We start from the raw sequence: 20152 nt of genomic DNA, 5'->3' as shown, positions 1-20152 counted from the left end.
TAGACCTGATTCCAAGCTTTCACAGATGCCTAATCCCAAAATTTAAAGGACAGAAAATCGCTGCTTAAACATATTCTATTCAGAAGACCTTACAAGCAAAATTCAAGATCTGATGTCCAGCAAGGAAAAATAAGTTATTGTTAAAATTATTATCGCTAGGTATGGCACATCAAATTTTTTCTTAAATGCGGAAATATTTTATTTTAATCTTTGCATTGAAATAAGACCCAACAGCATCAATTTTTGTTAGAACCAGTTGAGTGATGCGCGGTCCGTTTTCAATACCAACTCAGAAACTATTTCTTTCCGGTGAATGTCAAGGAATTAAATCCTCTGGAAATAAAATATAACAAAACCCACACCGTCACAGGAAATAATTTTCCAAGATATTGTATCTACATACCAAAAGTTGTTCAAGTCTTCTCAACACAAATTGTTGCACCTAAAACAAAAGAGAGAATAGTCAAATTTTGATTAATTGAAGGCTGAAGCAGAAAACAGAAAAAAAAAATCTCATGTCAAGTGCACTACATCGTGGCTAATATGTTTTATTTATTTAAGCAGACATATCTGACAAGGACAGTGAAATAGACCAAAGATTCTGTAAAAAAAAGCTAAAAGTTCTAATCTTAGCAAGCTACCAATTTGCAACTGTTTATTCATCAATTAATTGGTTGCAAGGTGACAGATTGCTATCTGTTAGAGGATTTTCAAAAAGTATGGAATTCGATGTCACCAATTAGGGAATAGAGACCCAATTAAAGTAAGACCAAAGGCTAATTATGAAGCCTTTGGTAAAAATGTGAAAAAAGGCTGGTTATTACAACTGCTTCATTTTCTAAAACATTCTTGACTTGGAACAGACAATACCGTACATCATCAATTGTCTGTGACTCTACTTCTATGGGCTGGAGTGCAGCAGCAAGCTCTAAAGAATTTCTTAGCTCCAAATTCCAGTTGGTTTCTACCAACAATTGCACCTACAACACACCAAGGCAGTATTATGATGACGATCATCGGTCAAAATGGGATTCCAATGATTAAAAATACACGCTTTGACATACAAGACCATAAGAGATTCTTCGCAGACCAAAGGGGTCGTTGGTTGAACTTCGTTGACAACCAGCAGCAAACAACCCAACAAGGCTGTCCAATCTGAGGGAGTGTGGCACTGAAATCTTTGAGAGAACTAAAAAAAGGAAAAGGAAAAGGAAAAGGAAAAGGAAAAAGATTCTCGCAGAAGATAGCACAGAACAGGCAATGTTATTGAGGAATGCAGGTGTGGGGGTTTGCTACTGCAGATGTTGGAGGCGATATGCTCTATGAGCAAATCATAGAGCAAAAAATTCTACATCACCATATTTTTGGAAAGTACAGAAAGTGTCTAAAACAAATAGTTGGATGTGTTAACATCAGTTCATATTTACAGCCATAAACATAGAGCTCAGATCTTGATTAAATTTTTTGGAAAATAAGTAAAAAAAAGGTTGACTCCAAATAAACAGGAATATTAGGTTAAAAGTTCGACTGATGTGCAAACGCCAAACTTTCAAGAGTAGAACCAACAATTATGTTAAGGTAACTGTTTTCTTGGAGTGATATATTGTTGGAAAATCCATCATATCCCAAGTTTTGATTGATCATATCTCAAAATGTAGGGATTAATATTCTCTCAAATGTCAATTCTATAATAGGACAGTCTCCATTTACTTTTAATATAATGATCTCTTAAATTCTCAAATTTGAGAGAAAGAGATTACGCTTCGCTTTGATAAAATGGATGACGGTATATACATGCATGAATTAAATAATAAATAAGACATATTTTGATAGAATAGTGAAAAAATTTAAGATGTACCACACCTGTCAGCAATTGCCAATACTGCCCCAGCATCTGTTTTTGGAAGTATGTCACCAGAATATCGTGGAAGTGTAATCTCAAACAACGCCTCCGCAATCTGGTTTATAAAGCTAATGAATACTTAGAAAACAATTTATAATCTGACAGCTCAAAGATAGCTCATACTTCCTTTCAGATGAAAAGACGATGATGTAAACAGAAAAAGGAAATAATAATGAAATTCAAAAAAGCTTCTTCAAAGCCTAAAACGGTGAAAAATGAATAACTTGTAGAATCTTAACCAGCCCGGATACCAATAGAATCTGGTTCTTTTCTTTTGAGTAAGTCAACTTTTTCCTTCAAGTAGCACAGAGAGAGGTACAACCTTTTTTTGTGTTTTGGACACGAGGCAAAAACATTTACAGGTGTCTGCTACAGGAGTTCCTCCCAAGCATACTCAAGCCTCATCTCCTAGAAAATATTTAACAAGCCTCATCTGCTAGAGAAACTAACAATTAAATCCACACCAACTGTTTTTTTGTTAATTGACCATCCTAAGGTGTTATTAAATGAAGCAATTAAATGTTTTCTAAAGTTTCATACTACAATATGATTTTATCCTATTAATTGCAAACTATTTGGATTATTTCCCTCCACCTAACCTAACTGAATATTGTTTCAATATAAATTAACACAATTTACTAAATTTATCATAATTTTCAGCTCAATTGACCCATCAGAACCTGATGCAGGCTCAAAACTAGAACTCTGCTTACAGCACTAGCTCCGATGCCAAAATGAAAGTCAAAATAGGTGAAAAATATAAGGACTCACAGCAAATTAATAATTGAATTTCAACTTTAATTTCATGTTAAGGTAACAGAAAGTTGTAAAAAGTTTTTAGAACTAAATGAAAAAGTGAATTGTGCTTCCAACCTGCTCTGAATAGCCATCTCTCAAAGCATAGTGGCGTCCCATTACCCCAGCAAGGGAGGTAAATTCTGTAACAACTGCGGAAGAAAGGTCTGACATGGCTAATGACGCAGCATCGCGGATAACTTGGAGCATATCTTCAGCTATTCCTAGAGATAAACCCACTTGAATAACCAGATGTTGAACACGTGTCATTTTGTCCAGCATTGTACCCAACTTTTCCTGTTTATTTACTTCATTCGGTATGAATTTGTCTGAGGCTTGGCATTATAGAATGCTACAATCCTTAGTTCATTCAGAGAATCTAAAAAAGCCTTTGTTCATATGAACATCTTTAAATGATTCTGATTGGCCATTCATAAATCAAATTTAACATTATAAACTATAAAATATATTTTAAAATAGCTGTTGCATTTGGTACAAACTTACATTTGCTTCAATAAAACCATCCAAGAACCAAGATAGATTAACATGCTAGAAACTTACATGAAAAAGGATTCCTTTCAGTTGACTTCGAAATTCTGAAAAGCTCTTGCTGGTGTCCAACCCATAGAAGAACTTCGCATCTTCGTATCGAGCTCTGAGAAAATAAACATTTATTCAGTTGACATAGATGTGAAGTTAAATCTTGAAAGAAAATGCTGAACATAAATGGATAGAATATCAACCTGAGTACAGCTTCATTTCCTGTCCGAACAACATCTTCATTTATTGCTCCATTTGTGACCTGAACCAACAGATGTAAACATACAATCACTTTAACCATGACACAATAAATAAAATTAGAAAATTTACGACTTAATAGATAATGAAAACGATTATCATGTCTCACAGCGATGAAATATGGCAATAGCTTTCCATCATGATCTGTTATAGCAAAATATTTCTGATGCTTCTGCATGACCTGCATTCATCATATAATCAGAAATCTAAGAAGAAAAGTCATTTCCAAATAAGCAACAAAATAGAGTAGAGACAATGGATAAGCTCACAAATTCATTTAATAGAAGAAAAGGGAAAAAATAAAAGTATGCACACACACATCGAAGATAGATTTAGGCGAGTTATAAACGACTAACCATTATCAGCAGATCCTTCGGAAGCTCAAGAAAGGACTCGCAGAACTTGCCAAGTATTGGATGAGGTGCTTCAACAAGATTTACAACCTAAATAATGAAGACATTTTGAGATTAATCCTAAGGGTAGAGAACAAATCAAAAGATTAAGATACATCACTTACATCATTAAGTAAACCACTTTGCAGAACAAGAGAACCACCAATACTTTTTGCCAAGGTATTAGACTTCTCCAAAATTTCCTTCTCTCGTTGCTGTCAAAAATATATAATTCAAATGCTGTATCTACTGTAAACTATCAAGTTATACGAACATATTACTTAACCAGTTAACCTGTAAAGTTGAAAATTTCATATCAAGTACCTCAAAACTGATGGCTATTCCAGCGTCCAGCATTACATCGGTATAAGAATCTGCATTTGCTACCTGTGGATATGAGACAACAAATAAGATGCATACAGACTAAAATATGGACAAACTATTTACACCTCCAGGAAGAGCGTAATACTTGCCGAAAAATTGAAATGAAGAGAACGAGAAATTACTAAAATTGACTGATTGCTGAGACAAGGTTTTATAAATATAGAGCAATTTGCTTCAAGAGATTGGGCAAGATTTACAAATAGATACACTCGTAAGTTAAAAAGAGTACATCAATATCAAGAATTTGGCTTCTAGAAAATATGTCTGCATCAAATAAATAGGTGAGCACAGAAAACACATAAAAGAACTCGTAATGAAAGTAAAGAGTTGAAAACTACAGAACAGAAAAAACCAAACAAATTTGAAATGTAAAATCTTTAAAAAATCAGCACAATAAACTTAAATGAGCTCACCAAATTTTCATCATTTTCTTCAAGATTATGACTGGGTGGGATACAGAAGTTCGAGAAAATAAAGTAAAATGTGTTTGTTGATTGGAATTACATGTAAGACGGTTAAGAGAAAAGAAGTTTGACAATAGGTAACAATATACAGATGGCTTGGGAGTTGCTTCATAACTTATATTTCAAAGGAAATAACTTTATCATCAATTCTGTCAATAAAAATATGAAGAATTTATTAAATTCTAATAGAATTAAAACATGATATTTTTATTTGGAGACAAGCTCAAGCACCAAAACTGTGAGCAATCAAGCATCAACCTGAGCTTGAATATTGAAAAAACTTCGAGTATCCAAATTTACTAAATATTTGAATCGGCTAGATTTGTTTGTATCCGTTACTACATTAATTTACTGAAGTTCTAAACTAAAAAAAAAACAGTTAATGATATATATATTTGTGGTGGTGAACACTCACACAAAGGGCAGCAATAGTAATGTGGGCTAGACATAGTTCCATGGCATACTTTTATTTTCTTGGAAAAAAAGAGAAGAAAAGAAAACTCACATCTAATAGGAACAAGGAGTCAAAGAAGATGAGAATCTACAAAATTTCCAGAGAAAACATATAAGATAAAATAGGGTTGTTTCGTTTTTCATAAGAATTTGATCAGGATTGGAACTCCAAGCTTCAGTTTCCATCACTTTTGGATGAAAAGGAAATTTATTTATCTCCTTTAATCCCAACATGTCAAATCCGATTTTTCTCTGTAGTAACAGGTTTTCATTACACAATCACCTATATTGATCACCTCTAATTCATTTTCATTAGTGGCTTTACCAAGAGTCTATTACAGTTAAAACTTCCGCAGGCCGTTTGCTTTAACTGCACCTCCTAGTCTACAAATAATACCATGGTTTCTGAGTTCACCAACATACCGTAAAAGTAGCAGATGGAGTGTTCCGAAGCCCATGAGAAACATTTTCACTGTGACAAAAAAACTGAGATAAGAACTCAATACAAGTACATAAATCAATCGCACAAAAAACGGGAATTCCCATTGGTCTCACATTCCATGAAGCTTCAACAAGTTGATTTGCATGTTGTTGAATATAAAAGGCAAATTATAATGGCTTATAAAAACACCTGGGAAAATTTGCAATATACAGAAATTATTTGAGAAGTGAAGTTCGGAATTATTTGTATTCCTATTTGTATTTTCCGGAGAATATAAAGTCAAAAATCTCATTATCCCCATATTCTGATTTGCCAGTCTATACAGCTTAGCTTTTTGTAGGTCTCCGAACCGAGAATTTTTCCCATTTCAAATAAATAAAAACTTAAAGAAATATATCTGTTCAATAATGGACCAACATCCACGTAGAAAAATCAGAATAAAAATTACCAGCATACTGCTTTATACATTTGGTAGCACCAGTAAAGTCATATAAAAATTATAATAAAGCAACTTTGTGTTAGACTAACTTGATCTTGAGTAAAGTTAGAAAGTCATGGTTCACTACTTAAACCCAAAAATCGACCATTAGACTCAAGCCAAAGACAGGGAATTCTTCAAAGTTATATGAACAATTGATACATCAAAAAAGACAAAAAAAAACCTATTAATCTGGAACGCTGCGCAATGCACATTAAGGCACACAGGTATCATAGTACTTGAGCATCAAGAAAATTTAATATCAAATTATTCAATATGTACCTTACAAGCTATTAAATGATAAAAAAAAATAGTCATTAATCTCTAAACAAAAATGAACTAGCTAGTATCTTGCATTTCATTTTTATTCACCATCTCTTTATCTTAGGTGTGCTTAAAAAAGTGCACCACGGATAAGGCTTCATAATCAAAGGCAGACACTTTATCGATGCCTTGAACCTTGAACCTCAGGTACAAGCTTTACATACATATTCATCAGAAAATACAATCGGGTAAGAATAACACCTCTAAGCTAGATAGACATTAGAGGATGTCCTTGTGGTCAGGAAAAAATTTATACGGTCTTTCTGAAGTATTAAACAATAAAAAAGAGTAAAATTGGTTCTGTAACTTCAGCAATGTTAAGTTGAAAAAAATGCAATCCAAGATTATAGATTACATTACTGTGATGATCAGCACTAGTTTCAAACTCGCATTGCCTGCTTTATTCCAGTCGATTGCAGCAATCTCTCAATGTGGATTACAATCTCTTTGATAAAAAATGCAGACTGAACAAACAAAAATATTTAACCAAGCCACTTAAACTTGCCTCAGAATACCACTATATGTAAATGGAACAACTACATCTCCATGTAGCGCCAATATCCATCGGATGGGTCTACTGAACATAACCTACAATAAAAAGTTGTGTTCGGTTTTTTCACCAATTAGCACATTGTATGAAATTAAAGCAAATGCCAATCACCACAAAAAATTTACATTGATAAAAAAAATATAAAGTAATCCATCCACATGATCAAAAAACTAAATTCTAGATGAGATTAATACTGAACACTACCCAAAAAAACTGTTCGAAATCTTAACTTCAAGAAATAAGTAGAGTCAAACTGTATATCAAAAACTTAAAGAAACCAGTGCAATGTGCATGCTGCAAACTCTTACTTAAATTGTGGTTCAAGGGCACAACACAAAATGAAAACCCCCTAATGATTTTTTGAGAGCTCATTTATAACTTATAAAACACAAGTTCATCCCAGCAAAACACACAAAGAATTCACAATCCATTGCATAAATAAAATTAAAGTAGTTCCCACAAACTTATTACCAGACCACTGTTGGAGGTGTGAAAAGACACCAAAACACAATAAAAATAATAAACTTCATTTCATATCGAAGATCCGTAGCTATAGTGCAACCTCAGAGTTCCATCTCATTGACTTTGGAAAAGATATTTTGCCAAGCATCCCAGGTAGCCCTTCAGATAAAACCTGTTCAAGACACAAGTAGAATCAAATTTCAGGTTATCATGAGAAGCAGAATGTAAATGTAAACTTGTGGACCGACAATAAAGTGGTACAAGTGTTGGCAAAAAGACTTATGAACGAAATTTCAATAACAAACTAGCAGCCAGTTTGAGCTGCAAGTACTTCAATATAATGCTATGAAACCAAGGTCATGCTTAATGGGTGAGGAATGCGAGAAGGGTAAAAGTATGCCCTAAGCTCTTACAGTCATGTCAAGACTCAAGCATATAACACCACAGAAAGAGTTGAAATGGCAGATTCTTTTATCTTTTTCTGCTAATTTATTTTTCTCATTCTACTTGGAGAGATTACATCCTTTTAAGTCAACAAGATGCCTCTGCAGCATCAGAACACAAGCACAAAAAGGGTTTTAATGGACCACCTCCAAAGCAAGGCGTGAAGGCTCCTCCGCACGAACATAAATGTACTCTGCCTTTCCTGTGATAAATTATAAATAAACATCACTGAAGGATAGTCAAATAAAATATTAAGATCATAATTCAAATATACACATGGAAAAGACGGCAAGTCTCCTGGAGTAAGTGTAAAGGACCAAACAACAGCACTTCACTACTCTGAAAGCAAAAAATGACCAACAGTAACAATTGCAAAAAAGCACCGATTTAATTATCACTAAGGTAGCATTGGGATAATATGATTTTTCTTGAATAATGATTTAGAATAATGGATTTAAAACGACTTCAATAATGGAAGATTTAAATACAGATGTAATACACATATTTCAAGAGAACTAATTATCAAAAGAAGCTAATAATAGCCATGAACACATTAAAATTTACCAGAGACAGGCAACTGAATCTATGATAATGTGATAACACTATTGAGAAAAAGCTTCAGAAGATAGTCTAGGCAAATAATTGTCTTTAATCGTGTTGCCTGTCCCTTCATTTAATATATTAAGACTGGCAAATGACAAACAAAGGAGGTTCAGGTATTAATATTTTACAAAGATTTCAACAACTATAAGATTATCACAAAATAACCCAAGTACCTAACATATACAATAAATGAAGCCAGCTTCGAAAAAATAGAGAGAAAAAGTTTAACGCAAGAACAAATCAATTTACCTTCAACCTTTCTGTAAAAGGAGGTCAAAGGCACACCATTTTTGCGGCAAAAACCTTCAGCAGCCTGATAGATGCATATCAAGTGTCAATACACAGTAAGGTGACACTGGAAGCTACTAGTGATACAATAATCAATTAAGTCACGAGAAGATGGAAGTTATCTTTCTCTAAAATAACCAGTTGAAAAATAAAATCTCTGTGATATCAAAGAATTTTTAACGGGTAGAACATTTCAAGAATTTATCATTGTCATTCGAGAATCACCGTGTAGGGGGAAAACCAGATAAATCAGGAAATAGTAAATTAACATCTATATTAAAAATATCTCATAAATTTCCACAAATAGATAGTGCGCTCCAAGATACATTGCCAAATGAACTTTTCCATAGGCCATCTCCCTTATACTTGTGATTGTGATTGTGCAGATTAAAATTTATTATTGAACTTCAGTGACTTTCAAAGTGCACAAACAGCAGATAAGTCAAAGGCGGTGGTACAGTGATTCCAAAGTCCAAACCATTCGACCAGGCCATAAACCATAAACAAATAATAGAATATGGTTACAAACACAAGTAACAAGTGCTGAAATGCACATAGCACAGGAATTTGAGCACAATAGTCAGATCAAACAGTTTCTACACGCATGCTTCATGTTTGGCACAACATGCCATTTTAAAAAATAGTTATATACAACATGAACTAAAATATATATATAGAAAGTTAAAAATTCAATAACTAAAACTTGGATTATTAGCATTTTTTTTGTAAGAAACGATATTTTATTAATAATATTGAGTCAAATTACATTAGTGGACTAGTGATCCACTATATTGAGAAGTACACAACACGTAAAAGTTTAATGATGAGCATATGATAATAAACAAAACACATAAAACACTATGAATTGAAACAAACTCAAAAAAATGTTTATCCATCCACACACTATACATTAGGGAAAGTAACAAAAAAAAAATTCAACAATTTAGATGGAGATTAATGACATAAAATATATAAATAATACAGCATATGTCAATTCTAATTTATAGTTTGACCCCAAGCATCTATTATCATTGCAATATCTCACTAAATATATATTCTAGAAGTAAATAGTAAGTACGATACGGAAAAAATAGATGACATATCACTTGAAAAATAAAAAAGAAACAACAACCAAACAAGTAAAATAAATGAACGGCTCTCTTCGTTTGCACTTACTCATGCAATTCTTTCAGAGAAATTGGAGGCCAAAACTAATATCTCAAATGTAATTTTCAAGAAAAAATCAAACTTTCCAATCTTAAGCCCTTAACAATTAACAAATACTCCACATAGTTGCAATAAGGTGAAGTATTTGTGAGTCTTCAAATAAATTAAAAGGGGAAATAATGGTTATAGAATTTAAATCATGATTAATATTAGCCTTTAGTTTAATATTCAAGGTCATGGACCCATTAACCTAAGAATAAGTTCTGTTAGAAAATTAAAATTAATAAAAATAAAAGTATTATAGAACACAATTTCCATATATGTCTTATGATATTAATATTTTAAATATATATATTTGTGGAATTTTTTGATTAATGTAGATGATTTGTGATAATGGGAAGAATTAAACCTGTGAAAGATAATTAAGTTTGTTCCCAATTGGAAAACTTTTTCATCATCCACACTTTTATAGGTATATATATATTTTGTGTGTGTGTGTGTATACATATACAGATATATATATATATAGATAGATTAAAATGATAACACAAACCACAAATTATAAGATAGCTGACCTTGGTAGGATTCCCTAGCCGGTCGAATGCCTTTGAGGCTGGAGGTCCCCGCACCTCAACTTGATTTGCCACTTGCTTATCACTTAGGTTATCTACGCAAACCTGCAAATCATAGCATATACAAGCATATAGATAATATAAGCAATAAAAGTACTGAGTGATTCACAACAAAAAGCTGGGGGGGAAAAAGCATCTGGCAATTGCCACTCATTACAAGAAAATTGGCAAAGCAAATCTTGTATTTTCAGAGAAGCTGAAAGCATGCAAAAGCTTAAAAACAGCAATCCAAAAAGACCTGTAGTTCACTGAGTTGCGACATTAGTCACTTCCCCACCAGGAATGATACAAGAGAAGAAACATCTATCTTTATTAAGCTACAATCACAACTAAAAGCATAACTAAAAAACTTCAAATATAGAGAGAGAAAATCTTCAACAGATGTTGCAGGTACCAATAGTAAATAAAGCAACCTGTTGTCTAGCTAAAAAGTTAAAGCAAAAAAATCCATAATCAGAAGTCACAAAGTATAAATAAAATCATAAAAAATTAAATTGACCATCTTGATCTTCAGAAAACCATGCATTTACCAGCCCACACCTCAACACATGATAAATAAAAGTTGAAGAACATTTTAAATAAACTACAATCTCTGAGAACCTAATGGCCGAAACATATTCTCATCAAATATAATGATGTTTTGGTATTAAACGTCAACAGACAATCATGGTTTTACATGAAAGAAGTAAATAATGGGTTATCAAAAAATATAATGTTATCTTTTGGCAAGTCTCCATTTGATTTATTGGTCTTTTAAACATTCTTAGAACAAAGAGGTCATTGGAGGCTACAAAACAATGGACATAAAGGCGCTAAGAGAAAATAATTGGTTTTCTTTACTGATTGAACATCCTGATGTTTTGAGCTTTTACAAGAAATGCAATGAGGTAAGCAAAATGAGCACATGTGCATTGACTAAGCACTTCGCCACTTTCACATTCAGAAGACGGTGAATCAACTGTACAAAATTATCAAATACTAAGTACCATAACAAATCGAGCATACCACAAGTCTGCGTGGTGTACCATATGTTTGCACATCTCCATGATTCAATCTCTGTTTCTCCAGCAACTGCTCAACTAGATCTTTCAGCTGAAGAAATCAGCAGAGTATAAAATTGATGCATCAGCAAGCAGAAGAACTCCCTTTGTTAATCCCCAAAAAAAGTATTATGTAATACAAGATCTAGATTTGACGAGAGAGTAGATTTTGGATAAGCTAACTTGATAAAAGGCCAAGGCAAGAAAAAAAGGCTTTTAACAATTCATCCATCAGAAAGAAATCCAAATCTCATTCAAAGAAAACATATCCGCACTTGATTACACGCATTGACCACGTCATTTGGCGGCAACTCCTCTGTCCCGATCTCAAGAATGAACTTTTGTGGTCCAGCAGAGACCTGAACTAGGAAATAGTATATTCAATAACTTTAGGGAACATGAAAATATTATATATCCATCTAGTATATATTATAAATAAATATATGTGTGTGTGTCCGCTGCACCATAAGGTAACTATTAAGAATTATTAAGAAATACAAATTCAGAACATGAGCGTGATGAGGTATATGCTGATTCTGGAAGCGCCTTGCAGATTTCAAACAACATAGATAATAAAAAATATTGTTATAAAATAACAGAACCACTCTAGAGAGATGTAAATATCTCGTTCCTTTGGAATCTATTGGATGAAAATTTACACAAAAACAATAAACTACCATAGGAAATTTTTCATTCATGAAAATGTTCATTATAAAAAAATAATAATGAGAAATGGACAAAACTATATGCGATTGATGATAACATTTAAAAGCAAACACAAGGGATTATAGTGCAGCTCTATAAAAATGCAACCCAAACCTAATCCAACAAACATAGAGACCACATTTTATGATTCATCTGGGTTGGTGTCTGTTATAAGTTATCCTTTAAGATATCAATTAAATATATACCATATTTTGAGTTTGATATTTTTTTCAATTATAGTTAAATACTATAAATTTATATGATAAAACATCGATAAAGGCTTTATGCCTAGCAGCAAAAATAAGGGAGTTAACTGTTGTGATTCTTCAAGCTTACATCATAGCATGGGCTAATGTGACATTTAAATATCCTAATAAGTTAACTAGATATAGGCTAGAAAGCAAATTGTAGACTCAATATAATATAAATCATAATTTTTTGTTTAAGAGCCACCATCTAGAAGTTCAGTTATCAGGAAAAAATAACTATTTTCTGGAGCTTTTCCTGGTAGATGCGTACAAGAAGGCTCTCCAGAAATGAACACCTATTTTTAGGTCATAATTCTTTGGTCTCCAAAGGGAAAATTTTATGTTCTAGGCCCACTATCCTTAACTAACTTAGAACTATCACTAGCACTTCCCCACTAGAATAGAGCAATCATAATTCATGTTCAATGTGATAATGGAGCACATAAAGTCGCACACTGAAAAATAAACTACATTGATATATACCCGAAAAAATAGTAGGGAGGAGATCAATATTTGAAGACTGGGATAAGGGAAATGTGTGTGTGTGTGTGTAGATAGCTAGATAGATAAAAGAGAAGTTGTCAATAAACCCTTTTTGCTGCCTCGTCGAGGTCTTCTTTTCGAAAACCTATGTGATCAGGTTGAGCTGCAACTCCCAAAGGGTACCCAAGAGATTCCCTGGTCTTTAACCAAAGTTGTGCACATTGGCGGGCTAAACTGAAACAGGAGAACAAACATTTTTCTTAATGAATTCTGACTTTCTCAACCATCGTGATTTAAGAATACATTCGAGCATCTAGGAAAATTCTAAATAATTAATTGCAGAAGAGAGCATGATGTCATACGTTTATAGTTTTAGAGGCTAGACTTAAAGCACAAGGGAAAAGAAAACAGTCTCTTTGGGAATGAGGCCGCAACAAAGTTTTACTGGCGAGAGATTCCCTGGTCTTTAACCAAGGTCCTGAATGTTGTTTAAGAGTACAGATTCTAAACTTAAAATGCAAAAAATACATGGAATATAACTTTGTAACAAGCACTTTCATTAATGTCATAGACCTGTCAAGAGGGTCACCAACCTACGCATCCGGCCAAAGTAACGAGCACGTTCCGTCACCCCAACAAATCCTCGAGAATCCAATACATTGAAAGCATGAGATGTCTTCAAAAGCTGGTCATACCTAACAATACAAAAAATATAAAAGGCGAGTATACCAAAAACAGAACAAAACAAGATTTCTGGATCTAAAGGTGGCATATTGTGAAGAAAATTACGCAGGAATAGGAAGTCCTGAATCAAGCAAACGGCGAGCTTCAACCTCAAAAAGATCAAAATGGTTATGGATGTGATCCACACTGGCATGCTCCAAATAGTATGCACTCATTTCCTTCCTGGTACAAATTACAAAATTCACGCTCTTGGTTACGAAGAAAGTAGGATAACTGAATACATAAAAGCATGAAGTAGCTGAAAACTTTTGTAGATATAACCAAAGCCACATAAATAAATTTGTAAACAGTAAACAATATGTCCAAAGTTGCACAGCTCAGACTAGAGAAAATCATGGTAAGGTTATAAAAGCAGATCATGAAAATTATAATCTATGAAGATGAACACATAAAAGTAATTTTGAGTGCTTTCATCAGAATCATGTACCGTGAAAGAATCGAAAATATATATATATACAAATTGGGCGATTATAAAATATAAATCAAACAAAAATAGTGCATAATACAATATATTAGCTTGATTTTATACAGTTAAAGGCGTAGACTATTAACTCATTTTCCAAAAACAACTCTCCATATGTTATCCCGTCGGCATATTGAATTTTCTTGAAATGGTCAACCCCCTGCAAAGAAATTCACACAAACTTCAGGCAAGTATGCCCATGAGCATACAGAAAAAAGGAGATTGACTAATAACATAAGAGACCTGAAGCAACATGAGGATTCGTTCAAGACCATAAGTGATCTCAACTGACACGGGCATCAACGGCAGACTTCCAGCCTGGAAAGAAAAAGAAAATCCGGAAATTAAGAGACGGGGGTTGTATGAATCATATTATCATAAATAATGATTGAGGGTGCTCTTTAATTGACAATAGAAGAAACATGAATATTCTTGGAAGGTTACAAATTAATAATCTAAAACTTTGAATTAACTATTAAAGGATAAAACAGCGTGACCTGCTGGAAGTAGGTGAATTGAGTAATTTCCATCCCATCCATCCAGATTTCCCAGCCCAATCCCCAGGCACCTAACACCTACACATAATGAAATTCAGAAACACTAGTTAAAAAATGTTAAACTCGTTTAGAATGAAATGAAGAACGCGCGCACACGAAAAACAACACTTTGAACTAATCAAACAGGAAGCAACAGCAAATTAAAAGGTCAAAAATCAACATATAAGCCTCACCGGACTCTCCCAGTTATCTTCTACAAATCGAATGTCATGATCATTAACATTAATACCTGTTGACCAATAAGAAAATTATCCCATGAGAAATTGATGGAAAAAGTAGTATCGATACATATAAATTGCATAGTCGCTCAATAAAAGTAACAAAAGGTATAAAAAAAAGTGCTCTTTGCAAATGTTATATCACACAGACAGAAACAAGTATATCAATAGATTATAACCACAAGGTAAAATGCTTGATAGAGGAAAAATCATAAGTGCAATTTAACGTCCATCAAATATTTATTTGTGCAGTTTATGGTTCCGATGTCTCCACAACATTATGGGCAGCCAAAAATATGATGATAAACATCACAGGACTGAGTTCCCACGGACTCATTAACAAATGTATAATTTCATTTTTAAAAATGACATCAGTGCCATCAAAAAAGATATCAGGCACAAAGAACGGGGAAGATAGATGCTGGAACCTCAAACCTAAACAAGTAAAAGCAGAACGCCGCTCTCTACAAATTCAATAATCAGTCTACAAAAATTCTATCAGGTGGATCCCACTACATTCATAAAACTTGTATCGCAAAAGTAGAGCACACTTTCCGAATCCATAACAAATTTTAACAGTAGAATCCGGAGATTGAAACGCCAAAATATTTTATCTTTCACGATTATTTCAAATGAACTACTTAGAAAAGGTAAATTTGTGTGTCATTTAAGTCTCTACTCTCTAGGCACCAGCTATAGTATTATGTTTTTTTTCCCAAAAATCCATTGCCAAGTTGTATATCCTCTTTATCTCTATTCTCACCAAATAACCTCAAATGGACCACATCCAACACATAAAAGATCTTGCAACCCGAAAAAGGAGAATTCGGTATGGGTAGAACAATGTCAGTCTGAATGTTCCAGGTCCTGTCCTAAAGCATTCAAAATTTGCCTTGAGAAATCAGAATTTTACAAAATGGAATAACCAAGCCTTCCAGGTTTGGTGCGGAAATCAGCCTGCTGTCAGGAAAGCCAATGAGAAATTATATAGCATGAAACTACAAGGTTAACAATTGTGTATGATCAAGAACTTGGGTTAACCCATTGTGCCAAAAATACCAAGAAATAACAATACAACTAGAATCCTTTTAACAATATTGGAATGCGTCGCCACGTTTTGATCACCATAACTTGCAACTCAAAGACTTGATGGTTAAATTTGACGCTAATGCCAATTGTAAAATTGAGCCCTTGTTGTTATACCAACAAGTATAATGAAACTCTAATTCTTTCAACTCACATAACCGTCAAAGCCGCTATGTTTCGATTGTGATACTATATCAGCGATCACAATTCATAGTAAGAGTAATTACTGCTTTCAATTATTATTCTACACAATCATCTTCAGATGTTAATCGATGAAAGATAGCATCATCAAACCTAGGGCGGATAAGCTCCGTATGAACAAGTCCTGAGAATTTCCAGGGTCAGGCTTCAATATCACCTGAGATAAATTTCAGGCAAGCACTGCAAAGTAAATTATGGTTTGTCGGAAGCCATTGCAAATAGTTTCACGAACTTCAACACTTCCGAAAATAAAATAAAAAATAAAAAGACTCAATATTTTTTTTATAGGAAACAATATTATATTAAAAAAAGGCTCAATATTCACCTGGAATTGAGTGTGCCTTTGAAGTCTATTTGGATTTTCACCATAACGACTATCATCTGGTCGGATACTAGGTTCTACATACCTTTCACAAGAAACTAGCACATTAACGATCACCTTACAAATTGGAAGAACGAGTAAACATGAGAAGAGGGTGATTCGTGATAGTTTTGATATATCACAGTTAATAAGGCATTTGTGAAATTCTCCCCTTTTGTAAGTCCAGGTATGCATTAGTTCACACCTTTTTCTTCAAAGAACTCACCAAGAACTAAAATCGAATAACTACATTTTTGTTGCTTTATTTAAATTAATGTGACATTCCAATCAACATGAGATATTTATTGCACAATTTACAACTGTACAACTGTACACATGCATTGCATCTTTGTTAACCCCTCTCTCACAGTTCGTTCTAGGTTCACCATGCAATATGCTATGAAAGTAATTTGTCTCAAATAATCAAGATCTGCAAGTTTGCTTATCCTTCAAAATACTTGCTCAAGTTCATAATCATGTATCAACCTTCTTTTAGTTAACTTACTATCACACCTCCTATGTATTTTACCCACTAGGGCACTACCATTGACATATCATGCATTCACTTTATCGTATTGATAAAAGAAGTTCTATTGATGAGGAACAACCATGCACTGCTTTATTTTGTGTTTAGAGCATGGATCAATAAATTGTGATTGCTGAAACTGGTCAAAGGAAAGCAGACTAGGTGGCATAATTAAAGCTGATGTGAAAAGCACATAAGTTGATTAAGAACTAACATAGAAAAGAGGGGGTAAAAACAATAAATAATACATTTTCCTTTACTATACAGAGTTTTTACTAGTACGTAATAGACTAAGCAAAATCAATTGACGGTTGTTTTTTATCTAGTCAATAATTTCAAAATATATTTCTTAGCAATTGCTTTCTCTCAAATTTTTGTTGCATGCTTCATATGCCAAGGCTACTTTGTCATTAAACAAATCCTGTGAAGTCCTATGATTGAACACCCAAAAAATGATAGCAGAAATTTTGCAGTTTTTACCAAACAACAGGCCTTTTCGTCAGGAAAAGATCCCCCCTTCATAATCCAAATCAAACAAGGTGAACTAAGCGCATGATGTTATTTACCATTTTTCCCGAAGATATATTGAAGTACAAGTAGGGTTAAGTGCATACGTACGCAACATTCCATGGTTCTGGACCAAGGACCCTTAAAAAGGTCAGAGGATTCATAGTACCAGCTCCAACCTGCCCAATATAGTCAAATCCTCAAAAAAGATGATGACAGTAGTTCAAATGAAAATAAAGAAAGCAAGGGAATACAGGGGGCACGGGATGAAGAAAAGGGAAGACCAATAACTTCAAATATTTTTCATTCCAATCAAAGAAACCTAAAATAAAGTTATTCACTCAATATAGCTCAACGATTCTTAGAAAGTGATTTATTATTACATGTCGAGAACAGGAAACGTAAATGGTCAAAATTGTTACATCCACCACTAACACTCCAGGGCTAAATTATTTTTTTGTTTTAAAATTATAAGTATGCTGCATGCAATTTGATAGATTAATAATAATTTGACCTATGATTTAGCAACCTTGCCCCCAATGGAACATGGACTTCACTATGCATAAGACCATTAAGATAAGTTTTAGAAGCTGGGTCACATGATCAAGTTCATTAGAAATAAATTTCCAACTTTACCAGAGCCAATAAGAAAGAGGGTGATCTTAATATGCATCTCTAATTTAAACTAAGATGTTTCTCTAATTTAAAATATACATATGACAGTAATTTTAACAATTTGACTTCGAACTATGACAGTTATTTTTACTAACTCATAATAAAGAAAAACATAAATTCCAGTTACCTCAGTGTTGCTGCATTGCATCACAGCACATCCAACAGAAGCCCAATACTCCTGCATGATATAAAAACCAAAATTCCAAAACAAAAATATAATTATGGCAACGCAAACCACAATGATACTACCATTCAAAGAAAAACTTAATTTTCATTTAGTATTCGTCATACTTCGTTCTTGGGGAACAAACTAAGTTAACTGAGTCCCGTCCCTTGCCTCGAAAAAAATCCTGTCCCTAAAGTTTTCAATAATTTCGAATCAAGTTTCCAGAGGCTGTATTGTCCAAGAACAAATTTATTTTTCCATTTGACTCGATAGCTTTATTCTTGGATGAAAACAAAAACCTAACAAAATCTGAGGCAACGTCTGATTTTGGGTCTTTTGGGAATTTTTCGGACAGATGCGTTTTGTTAGATTGTGTTGGGCAATGACATGCATGTTAGGTATTAACATTAGTACATCTAATAGGATATAAAATTGTAATCGAACATTCCTTAATGCATAATAAAACATTTTGGGCGTCATAAAAAATTGAATACGTAAGAACTAAGAAGATATGAAAATATCTTTTTGGGTGAGGTTTGTTGTCCTTTCGAAAGAATGCTCTTTTAATAAGAAGTAACCAACTAAATTCAATCCACAAACTCATTACGCAAACAACTATATAAATTCTCAGCCCAAGAAATCATCAATCAGAAACCTGCAACAAATCCACAAATTCATTAAAACAAACACAGAGTCATTAATCCAAGAAAACGTCCAAACCAAAACACAGATAAACAAAGCGTGATAAAAAGAACCTGGAGGCGCTGAATGGCTTGCTGAAACGTGAGCACGGAAGATAAAGAAGACGATTTCTGTAAGCACTGATCATTGGATGACGAGACCGAAGATGAAGAAGAATGAGTGGCCGCAGAAGAAGAGAAGCGTTTTGGCTGGAATATATGAAGAGGAGAAGAACTCCGGACAGTGGTGAACAAGAAAGCGGACGTGGGATTTGTATATGTTGGGCGAATTCTTGAAAATGGAAGTCACCAATGGGAGCGTCAGTATGCTCATTCTGCCGAGGATAGCGTTTTGTGTGTGGAAGGGGTTAGGGCGTGTCTGTCAAGTTTTTCATTTTTCTACCGTTGGAAACTGTTTTATAAATAAAAATAAATTATTAATTTAGGTTCTCACGTTTCCGGGCTGGGCTCTGATTTAAACTAGCCTGAAGCCCAACTAATTTGGGCCTATGAAGTGGGCTTACCTTCAGAATCGCTCCACAATCAGGTCCAACAACTTTAAACGGTTTAGCCTAATAATTTATTTACTCGTTATTTGAGAATAGGCAAAAACTTGTGTGAGACGGTCTCACGGGTCGTATCTGTGAGACGGATCTCTTATTTGGGTCACACATGAAAAAGTATTACTTTTTATGCTAAAAGTATTACTTTTTATTGTGAATATGGGTAGGGTTGACCCGTCTCACAGATTATGATCCGTGAGACGGTCTCACATGAGACTCACTCTTGAGAATAATATCTGGACAATTTCATGAATTGACAACTTACTCTCCTCATATCTTCTTAGTTGAGTTCTTGATAATTTATTATGAAATTGATGTTAAGCAACCAAATTATCACAACCCGATTTTAC

The 20152-nt window shown here is 33.7% G+C and overlaps 1 protein-coding gene across 1 annotated transcript in view; it reads right to left on the bottom strand.

The window, feature by feature from the left end:
- LOC140838471 (glycine--tRNA ligase, chloroplastic/mitochondrial 2) overlaps positions 1–19633 on the bottom strand; it is a 30271-nt gene extending 10638 nt beyond the window's left edge. The window contains 32 exon segments of the mRNA XM_073204806.1: positions 404–442; positions 876–980; positions 1065–1155; positions 1864–1958; positions 2777–2995; positions 3260–3353; positions 3442–3500; positions 3606–3677; positions 3853–3939; positions 4014–4103; positions 4213–4275; positions 5613–5661; positions 6939–7021; positions 7546–7617; positions 8036–8091; positions 8742–8805; positions 10523–10624; positions 11585–11671; positions 11895–11978; positions 13163–13289; positions 13649–13750; positions 13845–13961; positions 14352–14422; positions 14506–14580; positions 14760–14837; positions 14993–15048; positions 16418–16481; positions 16650–16731; positions 17830–17897; positions 18521–18571; positions 19315–19489; positions 19491–19633. Of these exon segments, the coding sequence (XP_073060907.1) occupies positions 404–442; positions 876–980; positions 1065–1155; positions 1864–1958; positions 2777–2995; positions 3260–3353; positions 3442–3500; positions 3606–3677; positions 3853–3939; positions 4014–4103; positions 4213–4275; positions 5613–5661; positions 6939–7021; positions 7546–7617; positions 8036–8091; positions 8742–8805; positions 10523–10624; positions 11585–11671; positions 11895–11978; positions 13163–13289; positions 13649–13750; positions 13845–13961; positions 14352–14422; positions 14506–14580; positions 14760–14837; positions 14993–15048; positions 16418–16481; positions 16650–16731; positions 17830–17897; positions 18521–18571; positions 19315–19489; positions 19491–19573 (2760 nt within the window). The 5' untranslated portion in view covers positions 19574–19633.
- Between the last annotated feature and the right edge of the window lie 519 nt (positions 19634–20152).

Source organism: Primulina eburnea, chromosome 1 (genome assembly GCF_022965805.1).
Source record: "Primulina eburnea isolate SZY01 chromosome 1, ASM2296580v1, whole genome shotgun sequence".
In the NCBI taxonomy this organism is placed as follows: domain Eukaryota; kingdom Viridiplantae; phylum Streptophyta; class Magnoliopsida; order Lamiales; family Gesneriaceae; genus Primulina; species Primulina eburnea.
The sequence above is the reverse complement of the archived record's forward strand: the minus strand, read 5'-3'. Positions and strand labels throughout refer to the sequence as shown.